The sequence below is a fragment of the Castor canadensis genome, chromosome 14 (genome assembly GCF_047511655.1).
Source record: "Castor canadensis chromosome 14, mCasCan1.hap1v2, whole genome shotgun sequence".
NCBI lineage: Eukaryota > Metazoa > Chordata > Mammalia > Rodentia > Castoridae > Castor > Castor canadensis.
The window spans coordinates 41627537-41641506 of NC_133399.1; the positions used below are offsets into that span (position 1 = coordinate 41627537).

The following is a 13970-nucleotide window of genomic DNA, read 5'->3' on the forward strand; positions in this document are numbered from 1 at the left end:
AATCCCTCCTGGACCCCTCTCTCCCATCAGCCTCTTTGAGATTTTGGCTCCTTCCCCCCAACCTCAGCTCCCCAGGCCTTGGTACCAGCTCAAGGTCACTTGTGTCAGGAACGAAGCCAGTCATCATGGATATATCCAGGATGGACATGGTGGCATCCTCGTCTCCCAGGTACCTGGACAGGGCAGGGAGAAGGGCATTGGGTCCCAGGGATGGTCAGCCCCTGGGTGTGTGCCTGGTTGGAGGGGTCTGACCACCGGCTGACCGAGAATCATAGAGGGATGTTTGATTTTTAGGAAACACTTCCCCAAGGGCAAAGAAGGAAATCTACTGTAATGGCCCAGGTCATGAAGATCTCACACTGTGGATCCAGCTGCATGGGTTCAAATCCCCACTGTGGTCTAGGGGTGTGGTTCAGTTGTAGAGTGCTTACTTAGCATGCTCAAAGCCCTGGGTTCCGTGCCCAGTATGTGGCCCCCCTAAAAGACAGCGCAAACCCCACCTCTGCATAACATTGGACGAGTTACCTGACCCCTGTGCCTCAGTTCTTGCACAAAATAAAGATGAGAGTGCAGCAGTCCTTACTTTGTGTCATTCCACTGCCATGATTCAGTGAATTAACGCCAGTTCCCCAAGGAATGGTGCAAATTCGAGTACCCTGGTGTAGTAATCGTAATTGCACATAGTACAAATTTTGTTGCTAAGCTGGGGCCGGAGGCTCATGTCTATAATCCTAGCTACTTGTGAAGCTGAGATAGAGAGGATTACAGTTCCAGGCCAGCCTGAGCAAAACAGTTGCCAGACCCCATCTCAACTAATAGCTGGAAGTGCTGGCACTGGTCATCCCAAGCTACTTGGTGTGTGACTGTCATCCCAAGCTACATGGGAGGCTGAGATCGGGAAGATTGCAGTTCAAGGCCAGCCTGGGCAAAAATCAATTGTGAGACTCCATTTCAGTGGCAAAAGGCTGGGCGTGGTGGTGTGCACCTGCCATCCAGTGATGGTGGGAAGCATAAATAGAGGATCATGGGCTGTCCTGGGCAAAAAGCAAGACCCTATCTCCAAAATAACCAGAGCAAAAGGGCTGGAGGCATGGCTCACGTGGTAGAGTGCCTGACCAGCAAGCTTAAGGGCTTAGGGCTAGCTCCTCAACACACATCAATATGTAAATAACAGGTAAGCGTCACAATGACCAATCACATCACTGCTTTTGAAGTTCACTGCTGCGTCCATTATTGAAGTTGCACAGCTTGTTGTTGTGTTATGTCCTTATCTCTCAGCGACACTTTACAAAAATGGATCATTGAAACAGGGAACTGGCCAAGAAACATGCAGCAAAGAAATGACAGATGGTCGTGTGGGAGGTGAGCTCATGCAGAACTCAGTGGGGTTGTAGTGGGAACGTGGGCCCTGCTTCTGTCTGAGAGATGTGAGCACAGGAGCTTCGTGAAGACACTCTCCTCTGTGTGGAGAAGCAGGGTGGTGGGAACAAAGATGTCCCAGAAGAAGCAGGAAAATAAGCTTTGCATGGAAAGAGCTCTCAAAGAGATTTCATGACACTGAAAGCGGCAAGGATGAAATGTTGGACACTGATCCCAGCTTAGGATGGGGCATGACAATCACTGTGGCAGAGAAAAGTTGTTTAGTCATACATAAGTTATAAGTTAGAATTTGTAATGTAAGTTAGATTTGGACGTTCTCCACATTTTTTTTTTTTTTTTTTGGTGGCACTGGGGTTTGAACTCAGGGCCTCATGCTTGCTAGGCAGGCACTCTACCACTTGAGCCACTTCACCAGCCCTTTTTTGTGATGGGTTTTTTTTGAGATAGGGTCTCACAAACTATTTCCCTGGTTGGCTTTGAACTGTGATCCTCCTGATCTCTGCCGCCTGAGTAGCTAGGATTACAGTAGTGAGCCAGTGGCACCCGGCTTTCCATAGAATTTTACAAAGGAAAAAACAAAGCAAAACCACTTTGATTCTCAGTGTCCTGCTGCTTTAAATTATGGCATATTCAAATCCTATTTTTCATTTCCCTCTACCTTTTCTGAAGTGCTGGGGATGCAGCCCAGGGCATGCTCTACCACTGAGCAGCCCTCCCAGCCTTCCCTATGGTTTCATAACTGGCAATAGGATAGTTTTTAATGTTGTGATAGAATACCTTAAAGGTCATGGAATTACTTGATTTCCTCATTGGTTATTATGGTGGCTTTGGGGTTGGGAGTGTAGCGTGGTGGTACAGTGCTTGCTAAGGTCTGTCCCCAGCACTGCAAAGAAAAAAGGAAGTCTTCCTAAAGGCAGAGGGATGACGAAGATGAGCTCCAGTGACTCCGCTTCTTACCTCGTGCAGATATCCAGGACCATAGAGCTCTTGGCATCCTGGGGCTTTTTTACTAGAAAGACAGAAGACAGAAAGATAAGATTATGGGGGGTGAGTGGTACTAAGGGGACTTGAACTCAGGGCCTTATGCTGGAGAGACAGATGCACTATCACTTCAGCCCTGGCCCCAGCCCCGTAAGACAGAAAGAGAGGAGAGGGTGTCTCGAGTCCTGATTCAGGAATGGGTCACACATTAGGTTAGGTGTGCGGGGCAGTGACATAAAGGGTCTTTTTTCCTTTTACCTGTTTCAGGGGCTGGTCTTATGGTGACCCTCAGGTCAAATTTCTTGCAGGTGACTTTGCCTTTGACTTTGGCATGGTACATGGTCACCACCTGGGAAGATGGAAGGGGGGACAAAGTCCCGTGGGATGTGGGATGGCTGAGGACAGGGAAAAGAGGGTCCCTCCAGGGCCAGGCAGGTGGGGTCCCCTTCCTTACCGAGAGGGTACCTTGGCCTTTCCCTTTAGCTGTTAACAAGAAGCCCTCATTTTGCTTGGTCTGCAGAGAGTGTGGAGAGAGGAGAGGTGTTAGGAGAAGGCAAGCCCTCCCCTGACTCTGGGGTGAGGGCCAGTGACAACAGGAGGTGTGGCTGTACCTCTTCTGACCGCAGGAGTTTACCAGATTCCCAGAGAAGGCGAAATTTGACCAGGGAGCTGCGGCTGGGCAAGTTGATGGCCACCTCCATGTTCAAGTCCTTGTGGTCAGGGACGTCTGTTTGGTATTGGGCCAAGGCTTGGTACACCATGAAGGTGGCCTAGAACCCATGGGAGAGAAAGTGGTTAGGATCAATGGAGGAAGAGGTATGGGTCCGGTGTAGGATGTTAAACCATGCCTAGAACCCGCCAGAGAGTGCAAGGTTAAGTTTGGGGTGCTGGACACTGAGCACGTGTCCTGGAACCTGACTGAGAGAGGCCAATGACAATAAGTCTGTGGCCTGGAGCCCACCAAACAATGTGAAGGTAAGATTGGAGGTTATTAGACACTGAGTACCCATTCTAGAACTTTCCATGGGACAGAAAGATTTGGCCAGGACTTGGAGATGCTGGGAGCATGTCTAGGATCCATCAGCAAACCCAGGAACAAGATTGAAGGTCCAGAACCCCTGATCATGTGGTTTGGACCCATCCAGAGGAGACCAGATAGGGACTCAGATCTGTGTCTAGAACCCTCTCAGGAAAAAAGAAAAAGAATAAAATTGGAGCCTAGAGGCACCGAATCCAAAAGTAATATTGAATGTGACACTGAGAGTAGGGTTGGGTGGCCACCAGAAAGAAAGGGGGACAGGCTGGAGGGTGAAGTTACTGAAACCATAGTCCAGAAGCACTGGGGGAGAGAGGTTCGGACGTGCCCTAGGGTAACTGGGTACCTGCTCTTGAAGTTACCTGTGAGACAGGGGGACACTGGGAGCCTGGTGGGACTGGGAATGTGGTCTAGAACCTGCCAAGGGGAGAGGGGGATCACTTGAACCTGGGACCTGAGAATACAGCCTGGACATGGGGAGGGAGCCAGCAGGCTTAGAATGAAGCTTGGAGCAGCAGGACACAGTCTAGAATTTTCCTCAGCTTCTCTCCAGTCCCCGTGGTTTGTGGGACAGAAGAGCTGCCTGTCCAGGTCTCAGTGTCATCCTTGGGAGGTAGTGGCAGGTTAAGGACACAGAGCTGCAGGTGCCACTTGCCTGGGTGGAGCCATAGCCGCCACCATAGTATCTCTGCTCATTGAGCCAGCGCACGACGGGAGGCACACTGTCAAAGTCTTTGAGCTGCAGCAGGGCCAGGAGGCCATAGGATGTCGCCTCCACATTGTAAAGCTGATGACCCGGCTCCTCCCAGCGGTTCCGATCTGTGAAGGACACCCCAGACCCGCTCTCAGCACCTGTGAGCCTGGGCTCACCCAGAAAGACACAGCTAGGCCTCGGGGAGTCTGTCACCACTGTCCTCTTTCAGGAGCCCTCCCTCTTTCATTTGGATGAGTGATACAGATGAATCTTCTTGTGTGGTTTGTAATGAAGATCTGGGTCACCTTAGAGCCACCATTGCCATCAGCTAAGAGCCATGCATCTGAGTTCAGGATGGCCTTCCTTAAACCCCAGCGAGGCATTCACCCACCCCCTTTGACTGCCCCCTCACCTTTGGCCGTGTTTAGAAACTTATTTTGGAGGGGGCCCTCCAGCTTGCCCATCTGTGCCAGGGCATAGCCGGCAATGGCCACAGTGTACGGCCTCTGCAGGTTCATGTAACTGTTCGCAAGGTAGTCTCCTGCTTTGGTGATGCTGCCTCCTAGGCTCTGAGAAAGGACAGGGGTGCCAGTCAGGCAGGCATCGCTGACATTCATAGCTGGTCAGGATCATGAAAACACAACATCTGGGGCTCCAGGATGGTGTCTATCTTTGGGATCTCTCTGACTTGAGCTGTCTAGTTTCATAGACATCTCAGCCACTTTGAGCTGGCTGCCTTGTTACCAAATACCTGCCCTTACCTGGTGCAGTCTGTATATCCAGTAATGTGTGCTAAATGTGTAGGTGGGGGGCAATGATTGCCAATTATGATGGTGTAAATACTCCCACCAGGGCCATTTTCAAGCTTCCAACGTGACATTACTGAGCAAAGTATTGGCAAAAGATGCTCCAAGCCAGGTAGTGCATGTCTGTGATCCCAGCTACTCAGGCAATGGACATAGGAGGATCATAGTCAGACGCTGACCCCAGCAAAAATGCAAAACCCTATCTGAAAAACAAACTAAAAAAACTACAAAGACTGGGGGTGTGGCTGAAGCGGCAGAAATTCTGAGTCCAATCCCCAGTACCACAAAGAGAAAAAAAAAGGAAGAAAAAGAAAAAAGTAAAACAAACAAACCCCAGACCTGCTCCAAATAGACAGGCACAGCTAGTAGAAGCCAGACTCAGTCCATCACCTTGAATACCTGTTAGCCCTCTCCTCTCCCTCCTCCTCCACTATGTCAGCGCTGCTGTCAATCACTCACTGTATGTGTCTATCATATCTACACTTACTTAACCTCACACAGTCCTCCATGATAACAACAGATTCTCGGAGAGATGCAGTATTTTTCTAAGACCACCTGAGTAGTAAGTAAGTGGGAGGGCTGGAGATCTCCCAAAACAACCTCCCCCCTCAGTTAGGGTGTGAGGAAGAGGGTTGGAAGACACTTACGTTGACCTGCCCCTCGCAAATATCTTTAGCTTCCTGAAGGGCGATGAGGACGAAGGCGGTGAGGGACACATCAGCTTCCTTGGCATTCCGGTAGCCACCCTGTGTTGGGGTGCAGAAAGCAGAATGGAGTCACCACAAGTCCACACATGGCGTTCAATCAAGCTCCCTGCAGAATCAGTGAATCTCGACAGGTCTGGTCCCCTCCTGGTGCTCCCCTCCCCCAGGAAGGTCAAAGTCTTTGGTATGAACTCATTCAATCATTTTTTTTGTTCTGCAGAGGTCAGTGGAGGGAAGCCCACTGTCCTGGCTGTAGGTACAATAGTGTGTTTGAAGCAGACACTGGCCTCAGTCCACATGGGGTGTTCTGTCTGACAAAAAAAAAAAAAGATGGAACTGGACCAACCAGCTACCCCTTGGCTTACAACAGGGCTACATCCTGAAAAACCCATGGTAAATGGAAAATATTAGAAGTAAAAATGCACTTAAGGTCTGGGCGTGATAGTTCACACCTGTAATTCCAGTCCCATGCTATCTAAAGAGCCACGGGGAGCCCCAGGACTTCCTAAGGAGGGATCTTATCAGATTTAGAAAAATCCCCTGGCTGCTCCAGCTGCAGTGAATGCCTGAGAGCCAACAAGGGTTGGAGAGCCCAGGGGGACAATGACAGGAGGTGACTTGTTTGCAGGGTTTTCGGAGGGTCTCCAGATGAGGGAGGGGAGGTATTTGGACCAGGGGCTGGTGGTGCCGGCGGGGAGATGGAACAGTGAGGAGCATCCTCCTCCAGGCAGCAGATGGTGCAGGAGTCAGCGATAAATTGGACATGGGAAGGGACTCCCAGGCAGGTCTCCTGAAATTCTTATTTCTGAACAAGATGTCATGCACTTTCATTTGACAGTGGGCTCTGCAGGTCTCTGGGTTTTGCAACGTTGGAGTGCCATTTATGTCCCTGTCCCCCACCTCCACCTTCGCCAAGTGCGCTGGGCAGTGGGCAGGTGGGGAGGAATCCTTCTGTCCATCCTGTGATGCTCAGGTATTTCCTCCTCCATTCAACCCTGAGCCCTACAGCCTCTTACAATCATTTCTTGATGTATCACGGGCCCATCCTCTTGGAAGACTCCGTCGGGCTTCTGCTTCTCCAAGATCAGCCATTTAACAGCCCCACAGAGGACTTGGGAGTCGATGGCAATGAGGTTGACCGCCAGAGAGAAGACCTTGACCACATAGGCTGTCAGCCTGGGGGGTGGATAAAGAGCATAAGCCAATTGGCTCTGGGATCCAGAGACTGCCATCCCAGCCAGCCAATGAGCAGAGGGGGGCGGAGCTAGCTAGGTTTGCCCAGTTTCCCTAGCCAGGACCCAGAATTGCAGGAAAGTCGGTGCTTAGTGATGCTTGACTGTCCCCAGGTCACTCAGCCAGCCTATGCTGACTGTGCAGGGCTGAGTCACACCGGGCTGTTTGGGCCAGGCTGGATAGACCACCCTGGCTTGGATCCCGGACCTGTTCAGGCAGGTGCCAGGTGGGTGCCAGGCAAGGTGATCATCTGTACTCACCAGGTGCTGGGTGCGCGGTTCAGGAAGGCAGCATAGGCCGAGCTGGGTTGTTTGAAGGCTAGCTGCTGGGTGTACCCTGCCAGGAAGAGAGAGGATCACCAAAAGAGCGGGAAGAGGCCGTCTGAACGGAGGGGGCTGCAGGTGGCTGGTGCCAGGGAGGGGAAGAGCCCAGACAGAAAAGGAACAAGGATGCTATGCGGGTGGAACAAGGATTCAGAGAGGGAATGGGAACTCTGGGTAGAGAAGAGCCATGTCTGGGGAGAGAGGGGATTTTACAGGGTTAAAAGGGATTCCCAGGAGGTTAAGAGAATCAGAGAAGGGAGTGGCCAGAGAGCTGGTGTGTGTGTGTGTATTGGGGGGGGGATAGTGGGGGCGGGGCCTCACTGGAGAGGAATCTCTGACTGGAGGATGCTATGCGGGGTGGAACTGGTGTTCAGAGAGGGAAGCTGGCTCAGGCAGGTTTGGCATTCTGGGAAGGCACGCAAATCAGAGGAGGGGAGGAGTTTTCGGAAGGGAGGGGATGCAGAGAGAGGAGAGGTCTCCCAGGAAGGACGGGCAGTGTGCGGAGGGGCGGGGCTCTGGGAGGAGAGGCGGGGCCCTGGGAGGGGCGGGGCAGTGTGCGGAGGGGCGGGGCCCTGGGAGAAGCAGCCGGAAGAGTGCAAGCTCTCCAGAGCTGCTGGGCGCCGCCACCTTTCTTAATGAGCTCCAGGGCCTCCTGCCGCTTCTCCAGGCCAAACTTCTCCCACTGCTCAGTTTGGTCCAGGTAGTGCACAGCGATGACGGTGGGCGTCATGCCGATCATGTTCTGTTCCCCGCAGCCCGAGGGGGTCACAATGAGATGCTTCAGGCGCTCCCCATCCACAGCGTCCTCTGTAATCTGGGCCACCGGGGTCCCTGCAGCCCGGTTGAAAAGAACCTTGCTAAGCCGGTGACCCTATGCTCAGGGAGGAGGCTCTGGGCTGTCCACAGCGGCCCCCGCCTCTGAACAGCCTGGGCCAAGAGTTCAGGGACAGGTAGCAGCAGGGAGGATGTGACTTGGGGGAGGGGGCAGCGTGGAGAGGCCGCGTGGTCCGTGGCTGGACGGGGCTCTGCACGCAGGCCGGGGGAGCGGGCTTGTACTTCTCAGGGTCACCTGGTCCCTGGATTGATAGTGAAATAGGTCTAGGCATGAATATTGATATCGTGCTTAATGAGAACGCCTGTAGTACCTCATTTAACCGCCACAATCGCCTTGGAGGTAGAAACTCGCTCCCTATCATAGATGAGGAAACCAGGGCTCTCGCCCCAAAACCTCGCAGTTCACAGGTTACAAGGTCTCCTTCTTGTCCCTTGTGATCCTAGTCTTCTGTCCTGGGCAATGATTTGCTCAATCTCTGCTCTTGAACTATGTGGCTTTTCATTTAAACCTGTTTATCAGCAAAAGCTCTTTGCTGAACTGAATACTTCCTGGACACTCCTATAAAGCTGACTGGAGAGAGCTGTTCATGCTGAGCTGGGGGAGGGGGGAGCTGTGATTAAGGACCCCCAGAATTGGATGGAACCCAACCCCTTTCTGGGCCCCTGTGTCGGGCTAAGGACGTCTCACCTTGCAGGAGAATCTTGGTCTCAGAATCGGTGTCTGGGACTTGGTCGCTGAGGTCTGCTGGTGGCACATCCTCTCTCTGCACTCCCTCTGCAGGGCAAGTGAGTTGTTCATGGCACCAGCCCCACCCACCCCTTCCCAGCGTCCCCCACACCCTCACCTGCCACCTGCCACTGCCTCACCTTGGCCAAGGTGTTCTGGATCCAGCGTGCGAACGGCCACTGTTTTGTTCACTCTGATTCCTTCAGGCTATGCGGAGTTGGGAGAGGGGAGTTGGGTGAACAAAAGGACCAACAGACACACAAACAGCCATCAGGGACCCTTTCTGAGGATGACTCTAGCAGAGATATGGCATCTCCTCCACCTTCTTAGCTGTGTCACTGGAGGCCAGTTACTTAACCTCTCTGTGCCTCAGTTTCCTTCCTCACAAGGAGGAGACAATAGAAACACCCACCTTATGCTACTGTGGGAATTTATCACATTGCAAATTAATAATGAAATAATAAAACCTTTTAATATCTTCCTAAGTACTGAGAAACTACCCAGGTTAACTCATTTGGTCCTCACAGCCTAGGGTTGGTACTGCTGTTGCTATAGTTTACATTTGGAATATCCTCCAAAGGTCCATGTGTTAAAGGTTGAGTCCCCAGGGGGCACTGCTGGAAGGTGATGGGACCTTTACGAGACGGGCTTCGTGGAAGGGCTTTAGGTCACTGGGGCCGTGTCCTCTAAGTGAACTGTGGGACCCTGGTGGCTTCACTGATGTGCTACCCCCCCTACAAAAGGTCTAAAAGCAGTGGATCTGCCTGATTATGGGCTAGAACCTCTAATACCATTAGTCAAAATGAACTTTTTTCTTTATAAGTTAATTGTCTCAGGTATTTTGTTATAGTGATGGAAAGCTGACTAACATAGCTATTAGCACTCCTGTGCTATGTGTTAATGTTTTCAAACTTCTTGTATTTAAGTTTAAAAGTGAGTCCTGCCAGGCCTCATGGCACACACTTGTTCCAGCTACTCAGCAGGCTGAGGGCAAGCATCATCTGAATTCAGGAGTTTGGGACCAGCCTGGGCAACACAGTGAGACCCTGTCTAAATAAAAGCTCATATGGACAACTTATGTTTTAATTCAAGTATTACTGTGAAGGGAATAACTAAAGAATATGAAAATGCATCAGAAACTAAATCTGCTTTATAGGAGCCAGATGTGGTGGTCCATGCCTGTCATCTCAGCACTCAGGAGGCAGACAGGAGGACTGCAAGTTTGAGGCTAGCATGGGCTACATAGTGAGACCCTGTCTCAAAACAAAGCAAAATGACAAAAGAAATCCCTCCCTGAGCATTGCTGCTAAGTCCTTCAATTCAGTAACAAGTGATGGCCAGTTTATCCTGGGGCTGGGGGTGTAGATAAGTGGTGAGCCCTGGCTAGCAGTGCACAGGCCCTGGGTTCTACCCCCAGCCCTGCAAAAAAAAAAAAAGTTTATCTTGTGAGCAGAAAGGTTTTCCCATGAAGTCAGATTTCTGATTTCAGTCTCCCTGATTTCTGCTGAGAGGAATATCACTCCATTTATTTTCTTTTTGGTGGCATTGGGGTTTGAATTCAGGGCCTCATGCTTACTAGACAGGTGCCCTACTATTTGAGTTGCTCCACCAGCCCTGTTTTGTGTGGGTCTTTTTTCCAAGATAGGGTCTCTTGAACTATTTGCCTGGATTGGCTTTGAACTTCCATCCTCCTGATCTCTGCCTGATGGGTGGCTAAGATTAGAGGCATGAGCCACCAATGCCTGGCTATCACTTCCATTTTAAAGATGACAAAACTGGGGTACCAGAGGGGTTAGGAACTCGCCAAGGTCACAAAGCTAGTAGAAAAGAGCTGGGCTTTGAACCTGATGGTCTGGCTACAGACCCATTGCCTCCCAAACATCTCTACAATAAAAGCATGGGCACAAAGTGTCCAGCACAGTGTCAGGTGCTCAATAAATAGGGGCACTATTTAATTAGTGTTGAAAGTCCAACCCAAGCCCTCATCAGTGTGTGAGCAACTTCCATGGTGGACAGCGGCTGCTTTTGCCTTCCAGGACACAGCCTCCCTTTGCCTGGTTTTCCTTTGGTCATTGGTTTCCTCCAGTAATTGCCCACCAGTGTTTAGCAACCTGCAATCCAAGCCCTGAATTGTAAGGCTGCCAATTGCCTTGGTGTATGAACCCCACCACGATCAATTTCATCAATCTTACAGAGCAGGGAAGATTTGCATCCCTTGGCTGTCGGGAGCTGCACCAAGTGGGCTCCAGAGTGCTGGTGCTTTCTCCCACACTGCCTTACTGTCCCTGAGGGAAAAGGAATCATGTGCCTCTCTCAACATGTGGGTTTATTGATGTGTGTGCACGTGGTGCTGGGACCTTGTACGTGTTAGGTCAGCACTCACCACTGAGCCACACCTCAACCCTTTATTACACAGCATTAAAGCAACTGAAAAAACTACATGAGCCCATGGCTCATGCCTGTAATCCTAGCTACTGGGAGGCTGAGATCAGAAGGATTGAGCTTCGAGGCTATCTCAGGCAAATAGTTCAGGAGGTGCCATCTCCAAAATAACCAAAACAAAATGGACTGAAGGTGTGATAGAGCTCAAATGATGGAGCACCTGCCTTGCAAGTGCTGCTTTCCGTTTTGGGTTCCATGAAAGCCCGACAATAACACTAAATTCTGCGTTAGGTAGAAATGCCTTTCAATGTAAATTAACAGTGTCTGTTTTAATATACGTTCTTTTTAATGTTTCAGTATTTTTTCTAACTATTGTAACATTTTGAAAGAAATTCAGCACTGGAGGAAAAACACACAAAAACATGTATATTGAGTGTTCATTTTTCCTTTTGCCTTAGCGTGTCACATATGGTGTGGTTTGACACTATGGGATTCTGTTTCTATTTTAAATAGAATCTCACTATGAAGTCTAGGCTGGCCTGGAACTCCTGATCCTCCTGCCTCAGCCTTCTGAGTGCTGAGATTATAGGTGTGCATAACCATGCCTGGCTTCTATGTAAAATTTTGATGTTTTGCTAACTGCCCCTTTTTACCATTCATTTTGATTTCCTTATATTGCTGTGTGTGTGTGCGAGTGTGTGTATGAGTGTGTGTGTGTGTGTGTGTGTGTGAGTGTGTGTATGAGTGTGTGTGAGTGTGTGTATGAGTGTGTGTGTATGTGTGTGTGAGTGTGTGTGGTGCTGGGGATTGTGGGGAATAACTTGTCTTGTCCTTCAAAGAAATAGCAACCGAGGTAAATCCACTTCAAAGCAGCACCCTGTTATGCTTGCTTAACTCTTGGCTTCCCAGAATGTTAAATGTTAACCTTGCCCTTTACCTCATCTATAGTTAATCAAGAAAGACTATGAGCCCTGACTTCCACCAATAGAAGGGACAGTGTTGCATCAGGGATAAACCCCGAGTGGAGTTCCTGCCTGATATGCTTGCTTAGCAGATCTTTGTCAGTTGCCCACCCTTCTGTAGAAGAAAAGCTATTCGTCTTGCTGACGGACTCCTGAGTCTTATTCATTAATCCAGAGATTTTTTCCAACAGGATCAAACTACCATGCTAGGCACACACTCTACCACTGGCTACATTCCTAGTCCTTATTTTGATTTCTTAAAATATCACATGAAAGGATGGAGAGTTCTGGTTTCACAAAAGTAAAAGGGTCCTGAAGATAGATGGTAATGATGGTGACACAGCAGTATGAAAGTATTTAATGTCACTAAACTGCACATTTAAATGTGGCTAGGGTGGAAACTTTTATGTTATATATATTTTACCATCAGAACAAAGAGAATTGATGGACCCAGCATGTAGCTTCATAGCAGATGTCTTGCCTAACCATGCATGGGATCATGGGAACCCAGCACCACAAATTTTCTGTGGTGATAATCTTTAATAACAGTGATCAGGGTGTAAAAAATTATTGCATTCAAACATGATTGAAGCTGGGTGCTGAGGTTCATGCCTGTAATCCCAGCTACATAAGTGGAGGAGATCAGGAGAACCACAGTTCTAGGCCAGCTGTGGCAAAAAGTTGGCAAGACCTCATCTTAGCCAATAAACTGTGGTGGTACATGCCTGTGATCCCAGCTACATAGGCAGTATAGGTAGTAGGGTCACTGCCTGAGGCCAGCTCAGGCAAAAATACAAGAATTTATTTGAAAAATAACAAAAACTGAAAAGGGCTGGGAATGTGGCTCAAGTAGCAGAGCACCTGCCTGCCAAGCCCGGGCCCTGAGTTCAATCACAGTACTGCTAAAAAAAATGGTGTGAGTCACCAGCCCTGCTATATTTTTGATCTCCAGAGCTGCAGTTTTTGCTCCCCCCTCCCCTAAAATTCTGTGGTCCAGGGGGTCTCACTTTGTCTTGCTCTAATCCTGGCTCTGCTTCCAAATTTCTGGAAATTCTGCATTTCCTAAGCCAGGACACTGATGGTTGTCAGTGTCGCAGAGCCTGGGTCACAGCATGGAGAGCAGGGACCTTCCCTGAAGGCACAGAGGCAGCAGGTGCCTGGAGGACTCACCACGACCTTCAGGGTCTTCTTGACACCGTCGCTGATGAAGTGGTTGTAGACCGCGGCCTTGACCTCCACCTCCTGCAGGCCGATAGTCAAGGGCACGATGACATAAGGCACGGGCAGCGAGGACTTGGGCGGGATGACCACGGTCTGGTAGTGGCGCTTCTTGGCGGTGGCCAGGCTGCAGAAGGCTGGGTTGTGGAGCAGTTCAACCCTCACCTGCCGGGGAGAGAGAGGTCAGGGCAGGTGTGCACTGAGGGCCACCCTCCCTTCCCTCCCCCTTCCCTGCCTCTGTCACACGGGTCACCTTGAGGCTGTCCTTTTCACGATAGTTGTAGAGGATGGCTCGGATCTCCACCTGCTCATTGCGCACCACCGAATAGGGGAGCCGCAGGTCGATGAAGAAGTCCTGCATCACCGTGATCTCGTAGGGGTCTGCCACACAGATCCCTGCCGCGGGGCAGAACAGCAAGGGTCAAGGGCGGAGGAAGGGCAGGGTGGCAAAGGCAGGTTCTGGGTTCAAGTGCTGCCTACCCTATCCAGAGCCATGCCAGCGGTCCCAGGCTGGGCCTGTCTTTGCAGAAGCCCATGTACGAAACATGGCTCCCGTGGTCAATCCCAGATGAGATTTTTACCTAATGATTTCCAGCCTCTGTGATTTGACTCATAGGTGGGTATTTAGAGCACAGCAAGTGGAACTCCAGGGTCTCCAAAATACATCCCTGCCTCCCACACAGGGTGACC

General features: G+C 50.4%; 1 protein-coding gene across 1 annotated transcript in view; it reads right to left on the bottom strand.

Annotated features, from left to right (window-relative positions):
- The window catches only part of C3 (complement C3), a 28791-nt gene that overhangs the window by 3860 nt on the left and 10961 nt on the right, over positions 1-13970 (bottom strand). The window contains exons 20-34 of the mRNA XM_074054444.1: positions 13534-13676; positions 13233-13445; positions 8859-8925; positions 8680-8766; positions 7785-7988; positions 7095-7170; positions 6618-6777; positions 5545-5643; positions 4504-4660; positions 4053-4216; positions 2973-3131; positions 2816-2875; positions 2620-2710; positions 2338-2389; positions 86-173 (exon numbers count right to left, since the gene is read on the bottom strand). Of these exons, the coding sequence (XP_073910545.1) occupies positions 86-173; positions 2338-2389; positions 2620-2710; positions 2816-2875; positions 2973-3131; positions 4053-4216; positions 4504-4660; positions 5545-5643; positions 6618-6777; positions 7095-7170; positions 7785-7988; positions 8680-8766; positions 8859-8925; positions 13233-13445; positions 13534-13676 (1820 nt within the window). The remainder of the gene's footprint in view (positions 1-85; positions 174-2337; positions 2390-2619; positions 2711-2815; positions 2876-2972; positions 3132-4052; positions 4217-4503; positions 4661-5544; positions 5644-6617; positions 6778-7094; positions 7171-7784; positions 7989-8679; positions 8767-8858; positions 8926-13232; positions 13446-13533; positions 13677-13970) is intronic.